The sequence below is a fragment of the Salmo salar genome, chromosome ssa06 (genome assembly GCF_905237065.1).
Source record: "Salmo salar chromosome ssa06, Ssal_v3.1, whole genome shotgun sequence".
NCBI lineage: Eukaryota > Metazoa > Chordata > Actinopteri > Salmoniformes > Salmonidae > Salmo > Salmo salar.
This window is the reverse complement of record NC_059447.1, coordinates 57613915-57638026: the sequence shown is the minus strand read 5'-3', so window position 1 is coordinate 57638026 and position 24112 is coordinate 57613915. Positions and strand designations below refer to the sequence as shown.

At 41.2% G+C, this 24112-nt stretch overlaps 2 protein-coding genes across 10 annotated transcripts in view; both read left to right on the top strand.

Moving 5' to 3' along the window:
* Positions 1–603: 603 nt before the first annotated feature.
* Positions 604–12355, top strand: LOC106607700 (heterogeneous nuclear ribonucleoprotein Q). 4 transcript variants are annotated; one of them, XM_014204944.2, is made up of 12 exons: positions 604–861; positions 3984–4161; positions 4968–5086; positions 5170–5277; positions 5548–5658; positions 5935–6111; positions 6256–6391; positions 6526–6731; positions 7493–7642; positions 7748–7869; positions 9307–9602; positions 11233–12355. In XM_014204944.2, exons 1-12 carry the CDS (start codon positions 859–861, stop codon positions 11256–11258), a joined length of 1632 nt encoding a protein of 543 aa, XP_014060419.2. In that variant the 5' UTR covers positions 604–858; the 3' UTR covers positions 11259–12355. The 4 variants fall into 4 exon arrangements, with proteins under 4 accessions (XP_014060419.2, XP_014060418.2, XP_014060416.2 ...); XM_014204943.2 differs by having other exon boundaries at positions 11230–12355; XM_014204941.2 differs by lacking the exon at positions 11233–12355 and having other exon boundaries at positions 9307–10391.
* A 2064-nt stretch (positions 12356–14419) lies between these two features.
* Positions 14420–24112, top strand: part of LOC106607698 (sorting nexin-14) — a 32252-nt gene continuing 22559 nt past the window's right edge. For 5 of the 6 annotated variants that reach the window (XM_014204938.2, XM_014204937.2, XM_014204936.2 and 2 more), the window contains exons 1-9: positions 14426–14636; positions 14787–14936; positions 15171–15291; positions 15461–15537; positions 21878–21956; positions 22036–22079; positions 22181–22268; positions 22468–22552; positions 22650–22806. In XM_014204938.2, the coding sequence (XP_014060413.2) occupies positions 14800–14936; positions 15171–15291; positions 15461–15537; positions 21878–21956; positions 22036–22079; positions 22181–22268; positions 22468–22552; positions 22650–22806 (788 nt within the window). In that variant the 5' untranslated portion in view covers positions 14426–14636; positions 14787–14799. Of the gene's footprint in view, positions 14637–14786; positions 14937–15170; positions 15292–15460; positions 15538–21877; positions 21957–22035; positions 22080–22180; positions 22269–22467; positions 22553–22649; positions 22807–24112 lie in introns of all 6 variants that reach the window. The other variant, XM_014204932.2, reaches the window with a different exon arrangement.

Sequence of the window (24112 nt, the reverse complement as noted above, 5' to 3'; positions counted from 1 at the left end):
GGGGGGGTGGTTACACCTAAATGTATTTAGGCTTGCCATAACAAAGGGGTTGAATATTGGATTTGAGACACCCCAGCGTTTCATTTAAGCAATGTCAAAAAAACTAATTCCACTTTGACATCTTGGGGTAGTGTATAGGTCAGTGCCAAAAAAATAATAATGTCAATTTAATCAATTAAAAATTCAGGCTGTAAAACAAAACGTGGAAAAAGTCAAGGGGTGTGAATACTTTCTAAATGAACTGTACACTTTAATTTGGGTCCATATGTCCGATACCTTTTCTTGTGAGAAAAACTAATTCATGGGACATGAAGAGTGATGAAGATAGCTATGATGCCTTAAATATTTAACACCTTTGTCTCCGTTTGTTCTGGACAAATAAAGTTACTATGCCATTGCTTCTGTTCTGTGCCAAAAGGTGCATGCATGCTCCCACCCAAACTCCCAGTCCCGCGAAAATACACCAGCCCGTGGTTAGCAGTTGCTGAAACCCCATATGTTGAAGCACTCGGAGGGCACGTCATTAGTTACCACAGCTACAAAGTCAGAAACCTCGGCTATTTATACTAAATCTGTTTTTAAAATCTGACTTTAAATCTAACCACACTGCTAACCATATGCCTAAACCTTATCTTATATTAAGATCAAAAACTCATTTTTGTTTTCATTATTTATATTCAGTTTTGACTCTGTGGCTGTGGTAACACTCACGGCGTCAGTCAACTAGCCGCCATTTCACATTATCCGGACAGGAGCATGACCTAACCTTATGCCGGGAATCGTAGTTTTTTTTATTTATTTTTTTTAAACACCCTGAAATCAGACAAATCAGCAACGTGCACCTTCGTGAACTATCGAATGGTAAGTATTTACATGTGTTAACTGGTGAATTTACGCGGATAGGTGACTTGTTCTGGCTGTGTTTTTAAAAACGTGGAATGTAGTTAGCTAGCTAAGTAACGTTACTCCTAAGAGTCCTACTCGACATTTTGAAAGTGAATTCCAGAGTTAGCTAGTTATTTTGCGCCTGGAGACCAGGCCGGCGCCAATGGAGTAGTTCCAATAACGTTGCGGAAGCGGTGTGACACGCATGACAAAGGTTAATTAACGTTAGCTAGCTAACTTGTTATTCGCTTTAGTTAGCAACCGGTTACGTAGAACTAACTATGGCTACGCGGCGTGGATGTCTCGAGTATGGGCTGGTTAACGGGAGTGCAAACATTTTAGTCTTGAAACATTAGCTAAGTCGTTAACATTCAAGCATTTCTTGGCTAGTTAATTGTTTCCAAGTACGTTACAGTAACGTTTAACGTCGTTAAGCTGCACTGGCTGGCTTGTTTAGCAATGCATTGGAAGCTAATTAAGTAGCAGACCGTAAGAACTTCGCCAGAAAAAAAAAATACCGGTGTGCACAAAAGCACGTGCAACGTTAACTACAGTAAGTAACTAGCTGGTTCTGCTCGAATAGGTAGTCAAACAACAAACCAAATGCTAGCTAACTGAATGTAGTTAACGGTTAGCCAATGACTCCAATTCAGTTAAGTAGCAATATGTTCAGTATATGCCTGGTGTCCTGACAAATTGTTCAGGCACTATAGTAGCTAGCTAAAACAAGACCATCGACGTAACATAACTGATGGTTTTTATCATGACGTTAGCTATGTCTTCGTTGTAGTAGTTTCGTGATTAGCGTCAGCGGGTTGATTTGTCACCTGTGCACTAAACTTGCCAGGACAATTTAAATGCTTCTTTGTATGCAATGTTGCCTGGAAACCCGACGTTGAATTACATTGAATTCCAAGTTGGACAGAAATTAGCTTTTGAATCAGTCCCGAATGTTGAATACAATTATATTTTAATATACTTTACCGGTTGGTCTTTTAACATTAGGAATGTATAATTACATCAACTTTTCAGAGCGCTGGTCGTGCATTCAGATGCTAGAGGCGAAAGAACGCACACCTATTTATGCGAGGTGCTGGCTAGGGGAGTGGAACACTTAAAAAAATAAAGGAGAGCCGCACAATCTAGGCGCTCAGATGCAAAAAAATATTTATGTCCAATGTTTCGACATACAAGCTGTCTTCACCAGGGTATAATGACAAACACTGCGGGATGACTCATTTATATAGTGTCAAACGACACACATGTGTCTAATCATGGCCGGGTGTGGCCTGATATCATTGGTTAATTCTCATATTAAAATAGCATAAAAAAAAACGAATGGATAGCGTACGATCATAGATACAATTTGGCTACATAAGCCTACAAACATTTACAGTAGCACAATCACAAGAATGGCTTCAGATCAAAGTCTACGTTGAGACCGAAGGGAGCAAGGGTCTTTAAATTAAAGATCCAAGCAGCCTCTCGTTTTAACAATAAATTGTCGAGTTCACCCCCGTTCCTAGGGAGGGTGACATGTTCAATGCCAATATAACGTAGAGACGAAATCAAGTGGTTTTCTTCCAAAAAGTGGGCCGCAACTGGGTAAGTCGAGTTTTTGCGCCTAATTGTGCTACGATGCTCCAAGATACGTACTTTTAATTCGCGCTTTGTTTTACCCACATAATTTTTTACCACAAGGACAAGTTCTAAGATAAATAACTGCCTTAGTGGAGCACGTGATAACACCTTAGATTGGGATCTGTTTCCCTGTTTGGGGGTGTTTGAAGGATCTACATGTATAAGTGCCATTACATTGAGCACAGCCGTTATTACACTTGTAGTTTCCATCCAGTAGGGGAGCAAATACACGTTGTGCGGGGATATCTTGGGGTGGTAAATCAGAGTTTACCAGTTGATCTCTGAGGTTTCTGCCCCGCGAGAATACGACCAAGGGAAGGTCCGAAAACACATTACCGATACTATCATCGGATCTTAGAATGTGCCAATGTTTGTGAACGATTCCCTTAATTTGTTCAAAGCACTTTGAATAGCGGGTAGTTAGAACGCAAGAATGCTTATTTTTGCAAGACTGACCTTGAAAAAGGTCATGTTTTGTTTTGAATTTTTCTCAATGGCAGTATTAATCTGACCATTTTTGTACCCCCTCCCCTTGAATTTTCTTTGGTCTCAGCCAATAACAGATTGTTTTTTACAAATTATTTTGATTTGACAGAATTGGCTGTAGGGCAAACTGTTTTTCAAGGGAAGTGGGTGACAACTATCAGCCCTCAACAAACTGTTACGATCAGTAGGTTTCCTGTAAAGATCAGTGTATAGAACATTATCTTCACACAAGATCAGTACATCAAGAAAACTGATTTGACGTGTATCAGATTGCATTGTAAATCTCAGATGCTCAGAACAGGAGTTAAGAAAAGCATGGAACACCTGGAGCTGTTTTGCATCACCCCTCCACAGAACAAAAATATCATCAATATACCGTTTCCAAATAATGATGTTAGGCAAGAAAACATTTTTGAGAGAATTGAAAATGGACTGTTTCTCCATGTAACCCACATACAAATGAGCATAGTTAGGAACCATGGGGGATCCCATAGCAATACCCTTCGTCTGAAATAAAGAAATCATTCACCTGAAGCATGCTCACAATATAAAAAATATATGCAGGAGATGCATACATACTTGTCGAGCTCGTTTACATGCTTCTGTGCATGCTTCAGAGATCTGAACACTACAAGCACTTTACAGAGTTGATGTAATTGTACTTTCCTGTGAATATATTGTCTCACATTGCTGCCGCCAAAAGGACCAACTGCACAGACAAACGGTAAAGTACGTTAAAATATAATTTTATTAAACACTCTGGCTTGTAGAGGGAGGAAACCTTCCTGATTCAAACACTCATTTCTGCCCAACATGGTATTCAATGCAATTCAACTTCGGATTTCCAGGCAAGCAATGATGATATGCCTGAAAGTTATGTTTTGCTTATTTGAATTGGCTAAGTGCAGTAGGTGCTTAACTGTTATTGGAACAGTCATTCAAATCATTTTACTCATCATTGCATTAAACAGATGGCGACCGATCAGATGACCGATCATGTAAATGGGAATGGTACAGAGGAACCAATAGGCATAACTGAAGTGGACACAGCTACAGCTGAAGTTATCCATTCAGACAGTTTCCAGACTTTATTAGATGCTGGCTTACCACAGGAAGTTGCAGAAAAACTAGATGCAATTTACATAGCAGGTAAGTGCATGTTATGCATAACCTAACTGTTTTTTTGTTGTTGTCATGTTCTTCCTTTTTAGTTTGTATTTCTATTAGAAACTTGTATTTATTTACCTAAGCAACTTTGTGTGATATATTTACAAACAAAGCTATCCCCACCATAACAAAACTGTGAATTTGAATGCATTGTTTCTGGGTGGAGTTGACGAGCTTTGCTATGGCTAACACTAATTCTGCTAATAGGTTATGCACGTATAAACTACACATTGACACATCCAGCCCAAAGCAGGAGCTTTAAAGTATGTTTGTAATTGCCAACCAAAGTTCCGGAGCATGTTTTTATTTAAGGATGGAACTCTGCAACGCTGGGGGGGGTGTTGTGTTGTTGTCTTGATATGGTCTCCGGGGGAGCAAAAGAAAAGCGTAGTGGGGGTGTTCAGATGTCTGAATTGATTTGTGCATGTACAGCTGACCTGGTTCATGCAGTAGGATTGATGCTTTTGGTTGTGGGTGCAGTTAGCGAGATACTTTTTCCCTCCTTTGATGAGCTTGTTCGTGTGCATTTCCTTGGTTTCTGTAAGCATAAATCATTATTCTTCATATTTTATAATGTACAACTAGCCTGGCTGGTTACTATTTCTAGCAACGGTGACAATTTTTTGGGGTTTTGGTTGTCCACATGATGATCTCTATACTCAAATACTGGAGCAACTCAACGTTGCTGTGATGGTTTACCGCTAAGATCTGATTGGACTTAATCCCATGAGTTCTTTGTGATTTCATTGGCAAACAGTGGTTATATTTGAAATGTCACCCTTCTACAGGCCTGGTAGCGCACAGTGACCTAGATGAAAGGGCTATTGAAGCATTGAAAGAATTTAACGAAGAAGGTGCTCTACAAGTCCTGCTTGAATTTAAGGAAAGTGATCTGTCGCATGTGCAAGTAAGTGGCCGCTGCGTTACACTTAGTTGAGGATGATTTAATGCAACGCAGGGAGTACTAAAAGCTTCAACTTTCCTTTTCAGAACAAAAGTGCCTTCCTCTGTGGAGTAATGAAGACTTATAGACAGAGGGAGAAGCAAGGGACCAAAGTTTCAGATTCCACGAAAGGACCAGATGAGGCGAAAATAAAAGTATGTCAACACCAGGAAGGAAGTTTACACTTTGTAGAGATGAAGGCATGCCTCTTTTCCAATATCTTGGCATAACCAATTGTAAGAGTCTTGCTCATTTGTTGGCAGACTTGATCTTGACTTAGCTCGTCAGTGTGTTACAAAAGTCTTTCAGTTTAGGCTACGCGGTCCCGTTTTTTGCATAGTTGATTTATTGTGGTTGTGTGAAAATCAAGCGGTGTCTGTGTGTGGTTACAGCAACATTAAATATTTTTATTTTGATAATGACAGGCTCTGCTTGATAGAACCATCTATACACTTGATGTGACAACGGGTCAGCGGAAGTATGGAGGCCCCCCAGAGTCTGTGTATTCAGGTGCTCAACCCACTATTGGAACAGAGGTAAGGTCTTTATCTTTCAGGGAACAAACACTTTTGAATAAGACCATCAAATGTCGACAAATCTCTGTTTGGCCTTATGATGACGTTTGTAATTCTGGAGTGACTCTTGTTACACTGAGAGCTTACCGCTAAGATCTGACTGGGCCAAATTATATGTTTTTTTCCCCGCTCTCGTCTCCTTGATTCCCATAAATATTTTACATTTCCAGAACTGACCACTTTCTTAGCTGCTCACACATGTTTTTTCATGACTTGTTTCATGACCTCCCTTTGCAGATATTTGTTGGGAAAATTCCTCGAGACTTGTTTGAGGATGAGCTGGTGCCCCTCTTTGAGAAGGCGGGACCTATCTGGGATCTACGTCTAATGATGGACCCCCTGAGTGGCTTGAACAGGGGCTACGCCTTTGTCACCTTCTGCACTAAAGAGGCTGCCTCGGAGGCTGTAAACCTGGTCAGTGTTTCCCCATGCTTCCAGTTATGGGCTGTCTCTTCAGCCTATCAGTCAGTTTGGAAGTATGAACTTTGGCATAGTCTGTGCCATGGCTGTTTCATATTTATCCTTGTCACACTGGTTGATGAGTTCCTCTTTCCCCAGTGTAATAATAACGAAATACGCCCCGGCAAACACATTGGAGTGTGTATATCTGTTGCCAATAACCGGCTGTTCGTCGGCTCCATCCCCAAGAGTAAAACGAAAGAACAGATTGTGGAGGAGTTTGCTAAAGTCACAGGTAAGAAAGATCTTTGTTGATGGGTGAGATGGGCCCTTTTCATTTGATTAAGTCAACGACATGTCTTGTAGTTGTAATTAAATACATGATCACATTTTGCTCAAACCTTGCTTAACTTGTATTATTTCTAACAGAGGGTCTTAATGATGTCATACTGTACCATCAGCCAGATGACAAAAAGAAGAACAGAGGTTTTTGCTTTTTGGAATACGAGGACCATAAAACTGCTGCTCAGGCCAGACGCAGGCTAATGAGTGGCAAGGTGAAAGTGTGGGGGAACGTGGTTACTGTGGAATGGGCAGATCCCATAGAGGACCCAGATCCAGAGGTTATGGCCAAGGTAAGTGATCTGCTGACTACAAAGTGATGAAACACTGGAGAAGCAAGTTGTTATGTCCCAAAGGGCACCCTATTCCCTATATAGTGCACTGCTTTTGACCAGGGCCCATTGGACCTGCTCAAAAGTAGTGCACTATATACAGTGCCTTCAGAAAGTATTCATACCCCTCGACTTATTCCACATTTTGTTACAGCCTGAATTCAAAATTGATTAAATAGATTTCTCACCCATCTGCACACAATACCCCAAAATGATAAAGTGAAAACGCATTTTTAGAAATGTTTGCAAATTTATTGAAAATGAAAGCCGTTATCACATTTACATATGTAGTCGCACCCATGTTAGAATCACATTTGGAACCGATTTACAGCTGTGAGTCTTTCTGGGTAAGCGTCTAAGAGCTTTGCACACCTGGATTGTACAATATTTGCACATTATTCTTTTTAATATTCTTCAAGCTCTGTCAAGTTGGTTGTTGATCATTGCTGGACAGCCATTTTCAAGTCTTGCCATAGATTTTCAAGCTGGTTTTAAGTCAAAACTGTAACTGTAAGCAACACTGGAGATTTTCATTGATATATTTCCAACCTGAAGTCTTGCATTATAGGCTTGCGGGTGATGCTTGATCAACCTTGGATGTCTTTCATTTAACAAAATACAACCACTAGTCTTTAAGTGGGTGCAGATCACACTGATGCCTTTGTGTAACCCATGTACTTGAAGTTCTTAACACATTTCCCATTGTGCATTTCAACCCACAGGTCAAAGTTTTGTTTGTCCGAAACCTTGCGAACAGCGTTACGGAAGAAATACTTGAAAAATCCTTCAGCCAGTTTGGTAAACTGGAGCGAGTGAAAAAGCTGAAAGATTACGCCTTCGTTCACTTTGATGAGAGGGACGCTGCAGTTAAGGTACTTTATATTGAGTGATAATATAATGAGAATACATTGTGGTAAGTAAATGACATTGAGGGTGTTTAATTGTATGATGACTGTAGTTTGCCACTATCTCCACAGGCATTGGCTCAAATGAATGGCAAAGTTCTGGAAGGAGAGCACATTGACATAGTCTTTGCAAAGCCCCCCGATCAGAAGAGGAAGGAACGCAAAGCTCAGAGACAAGCAGCCAAAACAAACATGTAAGACATGTCTTGTACAAAATATATTTTTTGCGCTCCACTTTTCAAGGCCCAATTTGAAATTGGTGCATGACTGATTCTAAGGCCTTGTTTACACTGCAGGCCCTAATGTTCAAATCCGTTTTGGAGTACTGACTGTCAAAATGGCAAGGTACAAGTGACCAAATCAGATTTGTGGGTGTTCAGATGGCAGTTATTTGCTGACATGGCTATGCTAGTTGTCATAGCAATGATGGGTGTGTGCAGTGGTGTAGGCTGATTTGGTGGTGCTTGTGCCTTCTATCAATCAGAAGTTACGTAGCAAGCTAAGGTAACAACAATGCCTGCCATGGATGTTTCCCTGTTGCTTTGAAAGTTCAAAGAGTGTCATAGTGTAACAACACTTAAAGCCTTTTAAAATGAGTCCTTTTTGTCTAGCCACAGCAGTCAACTATCTAGCTAGGTAGCTGTTTGTCTTTCTAGCACATTCACTCATTTGTTTGTAAACAATTAACAAGCTAGTTACCTACAGTTTGTTCTTGTCAAACTGTCAACAGAGCAGCTAACAGGCAACAAGATATGCCTAATAACAGTAAAAAAAAAAACATTTTGGCGCAAATAGATCATATTTTACCATTCAGAAAAGTTGCATGGCTAGGAATCAGATTTGTATCTGATTTCAAACCACCTAAGAAGGTGGTTTCAAATCAAAGTTTATTTGTCACGTGCGCCGAATACAACGGGTGTAGACCTTACAGTGAACTGCTTACTTACAGGCTCTAACCAACAGTGAAAAACGGTATAAGGTGAACAATAGTTAAGTAAAGAAATAAAAACAACAGTAAAAAGACAGTGAAAAATACAGTAGCGAGGCTATACACAGAAGCAAGGCTTTAACAGTAGCGAGGCTACATACAGACACCGGTTAGTCAGGCTGATTTGAGGTGGTATGTACATGTAGATATGGTTAAAGTGACTATGCATATATAATAAACAGAGAGTAGCAGTAGCGTAAAAGAGAGGTTGGCGTGTGGCGGGACACAATGCAGGTTGGTCGGGCTAGTTGAGGTAGTATGTACATGAATGTATATGTGAAGGTTTGAAATGTGTGTTGAATTATCTGATTCCATGTGATTTTGGGCTGTTTAGACAGATTGTAATGGGATATGTATGAAAATTGGATTTGAGTCACTTTAAACTGCCAGTGTGAACAATGCTATAGTCATCAAATCAGAACAATGAGTCCATGTGTGGCTCAGTTGGTAGAGCATGGTGTTTGCAACGCCAGGGTTGTGGGTTCGATTCCCACGAGGGACCAGTACGGGGAAAAAATGTATGAAATGTATGCATTCACTACTGTAAGTCGCTCTGGATGAGAGCGTCTGCTAAATGACTAAAATGTAATGTGTGTTCAGTGCCTTGAACGTTTTTGCCAGGTTCTGCTTCTTTCTTCCATAGGTATGATGATGATTATTATTACAACTACGGCCCCCCTCAGTTGCCCCCTCCCACAAGAGGCGGCCGGGGTAGGGGAGGTTATTCTTACCCACCCGACTATTATGGCTACGATGATTACTACGATTATTATGGTTATGATTACCCCAACTACCGCGGGGGATACGACTACTATGGCTATGAAGACTTTCAGGCTCCCGCTAGAGGAAGAGGGGGCAGAGGTGCACGGGGGGCATCCCCAGCCAGAGGCAGGCCAGGCGCTCCCAGGGGCAGAGGTGGTCCAGGATCAAGCAGAGAAGGTGTGCAACAGAGAGGCCGCGGCGGGGTACGTGGTGGGAGGGGTGACCGCGGTGGAAATGTAGGAGGAAAGCGCAAAGCTGATGAGTACAACCAGCCAGATTCCAAGCGGCGCCAAACCAATAATCAGAACTGGGGCTCTCAACCCATTGCTCAGCAACCGCTCCAAGGTGGTGATCATTCTGGTAACTATGGTTACAAATCTGACAACCAGGAGTTTTATCAGGATTATTTTGGGCAACAGTGGAAGTAGAACATTAGGGCTTTAATTCCAAATCCTTTTTTAGAGACTTGATCTGATTGGCTCTAAATCCATATGGTTGCCTCACTTTTTTTTCCAATTTGGTGACATCTGGCAAGATTTATCTTGTATATATTTTAATAATCCGCTTGGACTTGAACAGTAGTCACACTTCTAACTGTTTTTGGCTAACTGGTTTTTATTTTTTCAAAGTTGATTAATGCGATTTCCATAATCAGGTTTAAACATTTAAAAATGTGCAGTCATGTGATCCAGCTGTTTTATTTGGCTGTAGTTTTATGTATGTTTTTAGTGATTCCATGTTTTAAGTAGCTAACAGCAACTAAACTTATGTCTCCTAAACATGTACCTACTTAAAACAAATGAAACCACAATTTGTATTTTACAGAAGATAATGCTAGGAAATGGCGTCTCTTGTAAAAAAGAAAAAAGACTAGTCCTATTTATTGGGCTTTACATTTTGGCTTGTATTTTTTTGCTATTTGTCTGCTTTAATAAACATACACGCAGAAGTGTACAAAACCTCAAATTGTGTTTCAAATTCATGTTTCGGAAAATTCTCTCTTCAAATTGCCTTCAAATTTAAGGCTCCTTAATCCTTAAGGAAGAAAATAACTAAATGTTTGCCTATGTTTCCCACATGCTGCAACTTCACATTTGCATGGCATAAAAAATGTTATCACTTATTTCAGTAGTCGGCATATTCCACAATTCAAGTGTTACGTATGTGTAGAGACATACACCATTTGAGTTAAGTTTTTTAATTTGAGACCGTATCTCAAACATTCTCGATTTAGATTTCACAATTTCGTAGCCCAAATGAAATGGATTCCTGTTTTAAAGAAATGCCATGAAAGTGGAGTCTTTCTCTGATGGCCAGTTCAAATATATCCCTTTGGCTATTAAGAAATTAGTCTGTGAAGATGTTCTTGTCCCCGAAGGCTCTACATAGTCATTGGTAGCCTTAACACTGATCTTACATGTTTCTCAATCTCAAATTGAGTAACGATGGGAATAATTGGCATGCATGAACTGTCTGTACGTAGTGCTTGTAGTTTGGACATAACCCCCAATCTTTCCATATCCCAACCACTTGACTCTGGTCACCTTTAAAATAACACAGCATGGCCACAGTTCTGCTCTACCTTTTCCTGAAGGCATAGCCTTGTTGCATGTGAAGTTGAAGGGTGTAGAAGTCTTGGTGAATGACTAGAAACCCCTTTGCTTTTTCCTTACTCAAGTTCATTTGTTTGTCTTTAATGTGCATTGGACTGTGTTCTGTAGTTACTTGTAGGTACCTAGCTGGATGTTATGTGGTCATCTGTTGTGATCTATCTTCTAATTGCGTCCTTTTGTTACCTGACTAGCAGGGAAAAGTGGTCGAGGCCGGTCCTGACCTGTCACTATGAAGACTGACCTGCTATGTGAGGTTATACTGGAAGCTGCCAATTGAAGTGATGGTAAGGTCAACTCAATGGTCCAATGATATTCCAACTTTACAGGAGCATATCTGCCAGATTAGAAGATAATCAAAAGGGCAAACTCAAGACACTTGTTGCTTGGACTTTTTAGACCGTTGCTGCAAATAGTTTTACACACCTCTGAAAACCTTTCTCAAAGCTAAGGATCCGGATCATATTCTGCTCATGCGCATGTTATTTTACGCACACTGTAGCTGCTGCTCACACTTCCCTCACGTTTATCTTTTTACTCACCCTCTTCTGGACCATGCTGATGAAGCATATGTCTTTGGGGTTATTTCAGCTGTTAAGAAATATGACAAAGTGATTTGATCTAACGTTCCCCAAAATATATTATGAAGTCTATACAACCATCGTCTGTAACGGATATTGCAGTTGCACAAGCAGGACGCAGCACTTACACATTTATTCCATTGGAGAGAAAACAATCAGATTTTTGTGTGAAGTAGGTTAATGCTTCATAGTCATATCGTAGCCACTAGCCAGAGTTCCTGGGGGGAAAAATAACACTACTACTTTGACTGCCTGTCTGCCTCCTGCTTAGCCAATGCTTGTAATGATGAGAAAATAACATTACATCGCTAATTAGACTGCGTCTCTGTGTCTTGCTTGTTTGATATGCTTCATAAATAGCTGCATGGAACTCCCCACTTGAGTTTTGCATTGGGGCAAAAAATCATTAGCGTTTCAACCACACCCAGACCCTACTAACTACTATTTTGCTTTTCAATGAACATGCAAGTACCGCACGAGTAAGCGGCCTAGCTGTTCCAACTCTGGACAGGTGAGCATGTATTTTGACCCGTAACCAGTGTCTGACAATGGGCGAATGTGTTTTGCATCGCCCGGCGCGCTATTGTTGCTTGCATCGTTATGTCAACTACTGCTTAGACTGCCTACTATTTGTCATAATCTTCATAGTATACTACCATATCGTAGCGATGATTGCTGGAAAAATAACTAGCCAATGTTTGCGATGAGAAAATAACATTAAATCACTATTTTGACTGCCTGTGTGTCTTGCTCGTGTTTTGATATTCTTGCCTAAGTAACTGCATGTTAACTCAGCAGGTAAAAAGAACATGGACTCGCTAGACTGCTTATGTTTGCAACAAACAACTGTTACAACCGACAAAGTTTGTACGAACATCGATCATGTCGTGTGTGTGCAACATGATGGCTGCATGTAACACCCCTCCTGAAAAAAAAAAAACATTAAGTCACGCTTGAGGCATGGAAAGCATAGTTTGAACATGTTGACCATGTTTTAAGCATGGACTGTAAAAAAAACATCTCTCTCTCTATATATATATATATATATATGCTACAACATTTAAGTGGAAGCAGCAGCGGAGCACTGAGCAGACTACTGTGGGCAGCAGTTACGTAAAAAAAATAAATACTGCACATGTGTAGAAATCCCATTATCCACGGCAAGTGGGGTTCCAGAAAACCCCAAACCACAGCCACGCCGTTGTTTTTATACGCGTGCCACCTCCCCCATGTATCCAAAGAATATGCCATTTTAAAATGACAATTGAAGATGTTGAGTTCCCAGTGGACTGTTGATCCCGAAATGTAGTTATGCCTTTTGCACTTTGTCTAAATTTGAAGTGGCTCAGAGGAGCTTGACGCTAATATATATTTTGATGCATAATGCAACTTTACGATGGAATAGACATATTTAATTCTATTTTGATTTTGATTGGTTTTAATATAATGTTTAGCAGGTTTTTAGGTTTAACCACCTGGCATAAATGGTCAGGCATTCCAGGAAAGTGGTTGTTTGTCTTTAAAGGGTTGGTTAACTACCTCAGTACAAAGGATACAACTGCCCTGTCTACTGTAAGTTTGGAAACGTAATTGATGAAAGCAGGGCTTGTTCCACCCAGTACTGAGCACAAGGGCAACAGCAGAGCACCAGTAATTTGTTTATTATAGGTGCTGCATGCTATTATTCCAACACTGCTAACAGTCAAATTGGGCATGTTAAATCATCTCATGTAATGAGCAAATTAAGGAACAAGCCCTGCTTTCATATGGTTTGAACTGAATTGGCTATGTGCTTATTCAGATAATGTAGTTTAGTTTAGGAAAATGGTACTTCTTGTAAAAGTTTGAAAGAAAGACATGCTTTTTTCAGAAGCATTGCAGTGTCCTTTTTCTTTCTGGGATAGTAAGTATGTTGTATATGATCCATTCCTTTTGGTTTCCTGGAAACCCAATGTAGCATTATATGCAATTCAACATTGGGTTTTCAGGCAACCCATTTGGAAGGTTGCATACACACTTAAGTTTGAGAGCCATCAGTCTACTTTGTGTACAGAAATTTGCCTAATCATGATGTATAACATGAATGTCGATCAGACATCTATGAGCTGCCTTTTTGTCACATTTTAAGTATGTGACAAGTGTCTTGAATCTGCATCATGTTGAGCATGTAATTAGTAGCTGAGTTAGCTGGATATGACTTGGTTTATCCAGTTCAAATGGGATACTGCAGTTTAAAAAAAGAGAGAGATGTATTTCCTGGATCGCATAAAGGAGACAACAACTTGATCAGGTTTTGTACACAGTTGACTCCCTCTATCATCACAAAGAATTATTTGAAAAGCTCTTACCAGTTTAAAGAATTGTTGGTGGCTAACAATTGTTTTTGCATTTCTTGGAAATCAATTGTTTTACACTGTTAAGTGAGGCTCATGAAACTTATTTTTAAAATAAAGGTCTTGATTTTCATCACTGTCTTATATTTTATATTGTATTTGATCAATTTATGACTATTCGTCCAACATAGTTGTATACATTTAAATGTAGATGTTATGGAATAACGCAATCAATTCAACATGCTGCTTTGTGCACCACACCTTGGTATGGAATTTACGGCAATGGTTAAATATGAATTTAATTTCTTCACTGAAGTTCGTGTTACTTTCAAACATACTATTTCGTTTAGGAAATGAAATAGTTTATGATTATGAATACCAAGCAACTACTAGCTGAGACTACAGTACTAAAGATTTTCCATTAGCTTCGCCTATCCCTCCCTCTGGTCTGCTGGCACTTCCTGTGGTGAGGATTAGAACCGGAAGTGACGACCATCGGATTAAGGAAAAGTGATCTGTCAAGGAAATCACACAACACTTTCTAAAATGGGAAATAACAAAAATGCTAACCATAATTAAAAGGAAGACCTGTCGTTGAAGAAATTAGATAACAATGTGAAACCTGCACAAAATTATGACATGGTTCCTTGTTTGAAGTACTAGTTGATGGGATTATATTGTGTACTAGTAAGTAGCTAAAGTCGCGAGCCTTCCTTGTTAACTTTAGCATACGCTTCTAACGTTATTTAACTTTAGAGCTAGCGAGTACATTTTAGCTGGTGTTATGGGTCACTTGTTTAGGGTATCCATCTAGCTTTTTAATGTTTACTTCAACAGACCCCATTGTAAAATGGAACGTATTCGAGTTTATTTGGAGAAGCTGAAGCAAGGACTGCAAATTGATGTCCTGAGGGAAGTTGGACGTCAATACCCTGTCATTTGCTTTCTTCTGGTGTTCATGCTTTTATCAACTATACTTCTTAATAGGTAGGTTTTGTGCACATACAGTGGATATTTGTTCATGTGGGATGTCAAATGTTTTGACTCAGTCATAATGTCATTTGAAGTACATGTAGTTAAAGTTCTCTTGCTCATTCTGGAGTGTCAGGAAAAGTTAGTTCAGCATCCTGTCTAAAACTCATAATTTCACAATGTTTCTTTTTTAGTTCCGGTATTAACCAGACATCTAGCTATATGTGTCTGACCAGGTTTTTCTTCCAGGTATCTCCACATTCTGATGGTGTTTTGGTCCTTCCTGGCTGGAGTGATTACATTCTACTGCTCCCTTGGCACAGAATCCCTCCTGCCCAACATCCTCTTCACTATGAAGCCCAAGAACAAAGTAAGTTGAATGTTAAAAACACAAATACCAGTAGTTGGAGGGCAATGCAGTGTCACTCAGGTGGTGAAGTGACTCAGTTGCTTAACATTCTAATGGGTTAGTTCCCATTTGTCAGTGGGATATCCAAAAGTACGTTTTGTAGCTTTAGGATCTCCCTCTATTTCTACAGCAGCAGGAGCAACAGGAGCTGTTTCCGTTGGGACACAGCTGTGCAGTGTGTGGGAAAGTAAAGTGCAAACGTCACAGGTATGTCAGCACACTAGTGATGTTAGGGTTGACTCATAACCCGCAGTCCCTGCGCCTGCGTGTTAAGGATCATTAAATATTGTGTATGTAAAGGGCGGGTCGCGGCCAGGTTTTATAAAGAGAAAACAATGCATAAAAAATTCATAATGTATAATTATTGTACAATTCATCTCTATAGGCTACATTGAGGTTTGCTACATTGAGGTTTTTCTTAATTGTATTTTTTATTTGGTGTTAGGCCCTAAAGCTTAGGCTTATACGCACTTAGGCTTATAACTGTATGCGCGCCAAATACACTCCAATTGCCAAATGCTTTTGGGAACTTGGGCAGAAAAGTTAACGTTGATCCACTGAGGCAAAGAGGACTTTGTCACAGTTCAATTCAATAACAAAAGCTGCAAAATGGAGAGTTAAAAATAAAGAGAAGGGTGGGTCAGAACAGTAGCCTAATGTTTTGGACAGTCACAAGACAGGGTCATCAAATATGCCACATGAAAGGAACTGTACTGTTCAGATGGGTTAAATATAATACTAACTGAAATATGGACATTGACTGTAGGTCTATAACCTCTCACATAGCCTAATATAATATTAACCAAATGTACATTTTGACTCGTGTAACGGCTCTCATGTGGCACATCGACAAAGGACACAGTGCTGTTCTCTTTTAACGGTTTATTCTCCAAAGTTTAACAACTTTGCTGGATCTGCAAATACATACACAACACTGTGTAATCTTCAGAACAACTGCAAACCCACCTAGCAATCTCCATCAAAGTTGAACAACTCTGGCTGGATGCTGCGTGATCATGTGCATATATACAGTACCAGTCAAAATGTTGGAAACACCTACTCATTCAAGAGTTTTTCTTTATATTGACTATTTTCTTCATTGTAGAATAATAGTGAAGACATCAAAACTAGGAATAAACACATGTAGAATCATGTAGTAACCCAAAAAGGGTTAAAACAAATTAAAATATATTTGAGATTCTTCAAAGTAGCCACCCTTTGCCTTGAAGACAGCTTTGCACACTCTTGGCATTCTCTCAACCAGCTTCACCTGGAATGCTTTTACAACAGTCTTGAAGGAGTTCCCACATATGCTGAGCACTTCTTGGCAGCTTTTCCTTCACTCTGTGGTCCAACTCATCCCAAACCAGCTCAATTGGGTTGAGGTCGTGTCATTGTGGAGGCCAGGTCATCTGATGCAGCACTCCATCACTCTCCTTCTTGGACAAATAGCCCTTACATAGCCTGTTTGGTCATTGTCCTGTTGAAAAACAAATTATAGTCCCACTAAGCACAAACCAGATGGGATGGCGTATCGCTGCAGAATGATTTTACCATGCTGGTTAAGTGTGCCTTAAATTCTAAATAAATCACAGAGTGTCTCTAGCAAGCACCCTCACACCATTACACCTCCTCCTCCATGCTTCACGGTGGGAACCACCGCACTACTAGGTCAGCCAGCTGACTCTTGCACTTCTTATACACATCACAGGGGCTGAGGTCCAAAGCACTCAACTCCAGCAGTCTTAGCTTCTCTTCCGTGGAACGTGTCTCATGTGGCCCGTCACATCGGCCTCAGACGTGGCTTGAGGACAGCTGACCAGGTGAACTACACTGTTCTGGTTCGGTGTCTTGTATGTCCTCCATTGCTACACATGGGAAGACGTCTGCAAGCTTTACATTGCGCTTCAGCCACACTGGACGGCCAGACGTGTTGATCAGCTTCAGTGGGACCCATCTGTCTCCCCACACAGGCGTAACAATCCTTGCCAACATGATCCCCCATAGTGCTGAGCGAGACGTAGTAGGTTCTGTCATCACCGCGCTGCCAGGAGACGCAACAGTGGTTTTTGTTTAGCTTACCCCAAACCAGATACTCGTGACCACGGTCAAGGCAAATGGCTGAGTTACATCTCACTGTTCCTATCTCGTTAGAGATGTTGTCGCCTCTCCAGGGTTGATTCTACCTAACATGGTGAGAAACTGCTCAGATTCCGTGTCATCTGTGATGCAGGGGGCCGAGACTGTTTTCCAATAATTGTCACATTGTTTTGATTCACGGAGGATGTGCTTGATCACGTTGGTTTCCAGTATTAGTTCATCATGTTGACCTTCTACTACCAAGGTTGGAACAACCATCTTGCATCCATAGACTTCAATGTTTATGTTGAATGCAGACTTAGGCCTCACAAGGTGTCCTCCACAGCCAACAAGTACGACATCTGAGTTAAACTGGCTTTTCACATCAACTACCCCAGCATCATAAACTTCAGCTCAGCCATCTCACTCATTGTGCCCGCCATTGACCCACTGTCAAGCTTAGTGCCGAGAGTCACTTTGTTACCAACAGGTGTGTAAAACAGGCTGTTGCTTCTTCCTACTATATGTGTGTTCTGGTACACAACATATCCAGTCATGTCATTAGTCTTTGGCTGACATGTATAGAGCTTTGGCATTGGGAGTATCTTTATCTTTACCTGTACTGCCTCCCTCAAAACACAGACTGGCTAGTTTTCCTCAGCCGGACTGGACTGTGACAAAAGCCTGGGGCATGCATGTGACTAGGAGTGAAACAGAGGAAGCACATACGCTCTCCCATGCAATGAGACTGTGTTGAGTGCCTAGTATCATTACAGACCCTGCAGGCCTTGTCTCTGGTATGATGTTGAGACCTTGGGTTGTGTGCAGGGGGGTTGTGTTCACGGGAACCACTGTTTTGTTGCTGCACTTTCTCCATCATTAGTTCCAACATGTCCATCTCATCTGGCTGCTGCTGTGCGTTGAACCAAGGCAGGAGTTATGGAAGTACTGCAGGAGGATGGGGTAGATTAGATCTAGGTTCTGTTTAATGTCCAACGACTCTTCACTACATTCCTGGCTTTTCCCATTAACCTGCTCATGATCTCTTCTGCTTGATCAGGCACCTCACATCTTTGCTTTTTCAAATAGTCTGTCATATCAACCCACTCCTGAACTGTGTATCTGCACTCCTAACACAATCAGCTAATGACTGATATATCCCCACTCCCCGACCAGGAAACCCACTGGACATCGCATTGCTACCTGTATGCTTGCCAAACCAAACACCCCTCCCCTTGGCAATAGTAGGAGTAATAAAATCGTCAACTATTTCACTATCAGTTGAAGATTTGTGAGCCCTGACACCGCCCTTAGATGAAACAAATTAAATGTAAAAGAAAAAGTAAAAGAAATTGACAGAGAAAGTAAAAACTGGAAAAACACTTAACACTGAAATCAGCAGCCCTATGGCATAAAACCAAAAATCTGACCAGAAGAGCACACTTGATCAACACTTCCCCCGGTGATATGCATCAGGCTGATCATGAGGATCATCCGGGTCACGGCACCAGTGTAACGGCTCTCGTATGGCTCATCGACAAAGGGCACAGTGCTGTTCTCTTTCACGGTTTATTCTCCATCAAATTTGAACTCTTTGCTGGATCTGCAAATACATTTACAACACTGTAAACTTCAGAACAACTGCAAACCCACCAAGCAAAGTTGAACAACTCTGGCTGGATGCTGCGTGATCATGCGCACATATACAGTACCAGTCAAAAGTTTTGGGACACCTACTCATTCCAGGGTTTTCTTTATTTTTACTATTTTCTACATTGTAGAAAAATACTGAACACATCAAAACTATTAAATAACACATATGGAATCATGTAGTAACCAAAAAAGTGTATTTTATATTTGAGATTCTTCAAAGTAGCCACCCTTTGACTAGATGACAGCTTTGCAAACTCTTGGCATTCTCTCAACCAGCTTCATGATATAGTCACCTGGAATGCGTTTCAATTAAAGGGTGTGCCTTGTTAAAAGTTAATTTGTGCAATTTCTTTCCTCAATGCAGTTGAGCCAATCAGTTGTGTTGTGACAAGGTAGGGGTGGTATACAGAAGATAGCCCTATTTGGTAAAATACCAAGTCTATATTATGACAAGAACAGCTAAATTAAGCAAAGAGAAACGACAGTCCATCATTCGTTTAAGACATGAAGGTCAGTCAATGCGGAAAATTTCAAGAACTTCAAGTACAGTTGCAAAAACCTTCAAGCGCTATGATGAATCTGGCTCTCATGAGGACCGCCACAGGAATGGAAGACCCAGAGTTACCTCTGCTGCAGAGGATAAGTTCATTAGAGTTACCAGCCTCAGAAATTGCAGCCCAAATAAATGCTTCACAGAGTTCAAGTAACAGACACATCTCAACATCAACTGTTCAGAGGAGATTGCGTGAATCAGGCCTTCAAGGTCGAAATGCTGCAAAGAAACCACTACTAAAGGACACCAATAAGAAGATGCTTGCTTGGGCCAAGAAACAAGAGCAATGGACATTCAACTGGTGGAAATCTGTCCTTTGGTCTGAGTCCATATTTGAGATTTTTAGTTCCAACCGCCGTGTCTTCGCGAGACGCGGACTAGGTGAACAGATGATCTCTGCATGTGTGGTTCCCACCGCGAAGCATGGAGGATGTGGTGTGGGGGTGCTTTGCTGGTGACATTGTCGGTGATTTATTTAGAATTCAAGGCACAGTTAACCAGCGTGGCTACCACAGCATTCTGCAGCGATACGTCATCCCATCTGGTTTGGGCTTAGTGGGACTATCATTTGTTTTTCAACAGGACAATGACCCAACACACCTCCAGACGGTGTAAGGGCTATTTGACCAAGAAGGATAGTGATGGAGTGCTGCATCAGATGACCTGGCCTCCACAATCACCCGACCTCAACCCAATTGATATGGTTTGGGATGAGTTGGACCACAGAGTGAAGGAAAAGCAGCCAAAAAGTGCTCAGCATATGTGGGAACTCCTTCAAGACTGTTGTAAAAGCATTCCCTGTGAAGCTGGTTGAGAGAATGCCAATACTGTGCAAAGCTGTCATCAAGGCAAAGGGTAGCTACTTTGAAGAATCTCAAATATATTTTGATTTGTTTTAACACTTGTTTGGTTACTACATGATTCCGTATGTGTTTTTTCATAGTTTTGATGTCTTCACTAGTATTATATAATGTAAAAAATACTAAAAATAAAAACCCTTGAATGAGTAGGTGTGTCCAAACTTTTGACTTGTACTGTAGGCCAATCTAAATTGGTCTTAAAAAAAGATAATCCCACACCCCTGTCAAAAAATTGTACCGACATCTCTTACTGTGCAGCACAATTTCAATATTTGTGGATTAGGGTTGGGAGCAGGGCTCATTTTCACTTTATCACATAGTCTGGCAGTTGCAGATGGGTTATTAGCAATTGTGTGGGTGTGAGCAAACGGCTGACACGCGCATCACTACAGCTCTCAACTCACGTTTACATTGTGAATGCTTAAGAATAAATCTTGTGTTGAGCAATGAACAGCAGTGGCATTGATGAGTAACATGTGGCTCAGTTGGTAGAGCATGGTGTGTGCAATGCCAGGGTTGTGGGTTCGATTCCCACATAGTACAACAAAAAAATGCATGAAATGTATGATATGTATGTATTCACTACTGTAGGTCGCTCTGGATAAGAGCGTCTGCTAAATGACTAAAATGTAACATGCCAAGAAGGATTTTTGCCCCATTGGTTAGAGGTGCATCTGGAGTTAATCTGCCATCTAGTGGACACAAGATTACAGTTGTCAGATTAATATAGCGTAATAGTTTGATTAAAACCTTTACATGCTTTGCAAGAAGAACGATTTCCCTAATAATCTTGTTTACATGGACACATCTGAAATCAGGCTATCTGATGGCAGAAAATCGCCAATCAAAATAAAAGTTCTACCACCGTGACCATGTTATTTTTGGGAAGCACTTCAGATTGAGTTCGGACATAGAAGTAGTTTTCACAAACAAACTTTATAAGACGCATGCATTCAGTTGTTCCAAACTCACTTCACTCAGGCTAAAGAGGGACGCTCGTTCAGCTGGTGGTTGCACTTGCGCAGATCAAATACACCGCTGGAACGCCGATTTTTAAGGTGTTTACATGTCCTAATAATTTGAAAGATTGCTCAGAAAACCAGGTGTTTTAATTATCGTATGCTTACTTTGATTTTGACCGTACGCCGATTTTAAGATGAGCAGAGTAAGGCGTTTACTTGACTTGTGTAATCTGCCTACTGCCATAATCAGTTTATTATTGAATTATTACTTTGCATGTAAACTTACTCTAAGTATGTGCTGCACAGGACCGACTGACACATTCACACATCACTATTCCATTAATTGCTTGTAAATGATTGTGTGGTAAATATATGACTGAATTGTCATTGAAATGTAAAAATATAATTAAAAAAAACTTGAAATATGGTGTCCTTCACAGACCAACATTACTCCTAGAAAACTATCAGCCATGGTTGGACTTGAAAGTCTACTCAAAAGTGGATTCTTCTATGTCAGAGGTACAGTAATGGGTCATTTCAAAGATCTAATTTTGAAAATCACAAATGCAATGAATAATTATTGATATTTGGCCCTTAGTTGCTCGAGTTGGTTCTGGAGAATTTTGTATATCCCTGGTACAGGTGAGTAGTTTCTACCACAGTTTTGAACGATTTGACTTGGGTTTTCTGTCTGGATTTTGGAATGTGTATTTCATTATGCTTTTTATTACTTTACTTTATAGGGACATCACCGATGATGAGGCATGTGTAGATGAACTGAGAATGACCTTTCGTTTCTTTGCATCTGTGTTAGTTCGACGCGCTCAGAAGGTGATATATAGTTCTGTCTATTCATCTCTTTCACACACATTCTGTTCTTTGAATAGTAGTAACCTTTGTCAAGACACCTTAGCATATATTAGAGTTTTGTATGTCATTTGAATCCACATATTGCTAATGGTTAATACTGTGTTGATGTGCTGTGGCTATTTTTCAGACTCTACACTAACTGTATAATTGTTTCACACAGGTTGATGTTCCCTCACTTATTTCTGGCAAAATGATGAAAGCTGCCATGAAGCACGTTGAAATCATTGCAAAGGCCAAACAAAAAGGTTTACAATAAGTATTCTGCACTGCAAGATGTTGGTCAATAAAGAAAACAAAATGTGTACTGGTTGTGCAAGGTTTAATACTCTGTGTGTGTTCTAGTGAAGAACACTGAAGGTTTGCAGCAGGCTGCTCTGGATGAGTATGGCCCTGACCTGCATGTTGCCCTGCGCAGTCGCAGAGAGGAGCTGCTTTATCTCAGGAAGATGACAGAGATGCTCTTTGCCTATCTCATGCCACCCAAAGCTACTGACTGCAGGTAGGCCCACCCAACCAGGCAGTCCATGCACCACTGTCAGTCACAATCGTATATATACTGCTAAAAAAAATAAAGGGAACACTTAAACAACACATCCTAGATCTGAATGAAAGAAATAATCTTATTAAATACTTTTTTCTTTACATAGTTGAATGTGCTGACAACAAAATCACACACAAATAATCAATGGAAATCCAATTTATCAACGCATGGAGGTCTGGATTTGGAGTCACACTCAAAATTAAAGTGGAAAACCACACTACAGGCTGATCCAACTTTGATGTAATGTCCTTAAAACAAGTCAAAATGAGGCTCAGTAGTGTGTGTGGCCTCCACGTGCCTGTATGACCTCCCTACAATGCCTGGGCATGCTCGTGATGAGGTGGTGGATGGTCTCCTGAGGGATCTCCTCCCAGACCTGGACTAAAGCATCCGCCAACTCCTGGACAGTCTGTGGTGCAACGTGGCGTTGGTGGATGGAGCGAGACATGATGTCCCAGATGTGCTCAATTGGATTCAGGTCTGGGGAACGGGCGGGCCAGTCCATAGCATCAATGCCTTCCTCTTGCAGGAACTGCCGACACACTCCAGGCACATGAGGTCTAGCATTGTCTTGCATTAGGAGGAACCCAGGGCCAACCGCACCAGCATATGGTCTCACAAGGGGTCTGAGGATCTCATCTCGGTACCTAATGGCAGTCAGCTACCTCTGGCGAGCACATGGAGGGCTGTGCGGCCCCCCAAAGAAATGCCACCCCACACCATGACTGACCCACCGCCAAACCGGTCATGTTGGAGGATGTTGCAGGCAGCAGAACGTTCTCCATGGCACGTTCTCCATGGCATCTCCAGACTCTGTCACGTCTGTCACGTGCTCAGTGTGAACCTGCTTTCATCTGTGAAGAGCACAGGGCGCCAGTGGCGAATTTGCCAATCTTGGTGTTCTCTGGCAAATGCCAAACGTCCTGCACGGTGTTGGGCTGTAAGCACAACCCCCACCTGTGGACGTCGGGCCCTCATACCACCCTCATGGAGTCTGTTTCTGACCGTTTGAGCAGACACATGCACATTTGTGGCCTGCTGGAGGTCATTTTGCAGGGCTCTGGCAGTGCTCCTCCTTGCACAAAGGCGGAGGTAGCGGTCCTGCTGCTGGGTTGTTGCCCTCCTACGGCCTCCTCCATGTCTCCTGATGTACTGGCCTGTCTCCTGGTAGCGCCTCCATGCTCTGGACACTACGCTGACAGACACAGCAAACCTTCTTGCCACAGCTCGCATTGATGTGCCATCCTGGATGAGCTGCACTACC

Coding starts and splice junctions, on each gene's coding strand:
- LOC106607700 (XM_014204941.2), top strand. Junction 6,732..7,492: donor ATCCAGAGGTTATGGCCAAG/GTAAGTGATCTG, acceptor TTCAACCCACAG/GTCAAAGTTTTGTTTGTCCG. Junction 7,643..7,747: donor AGAGGGACGCTGCAGTTAAG/GTACTTTATATT, acceptor CTATCTCCACAG/GCATTGGCTCAAATGAATGG.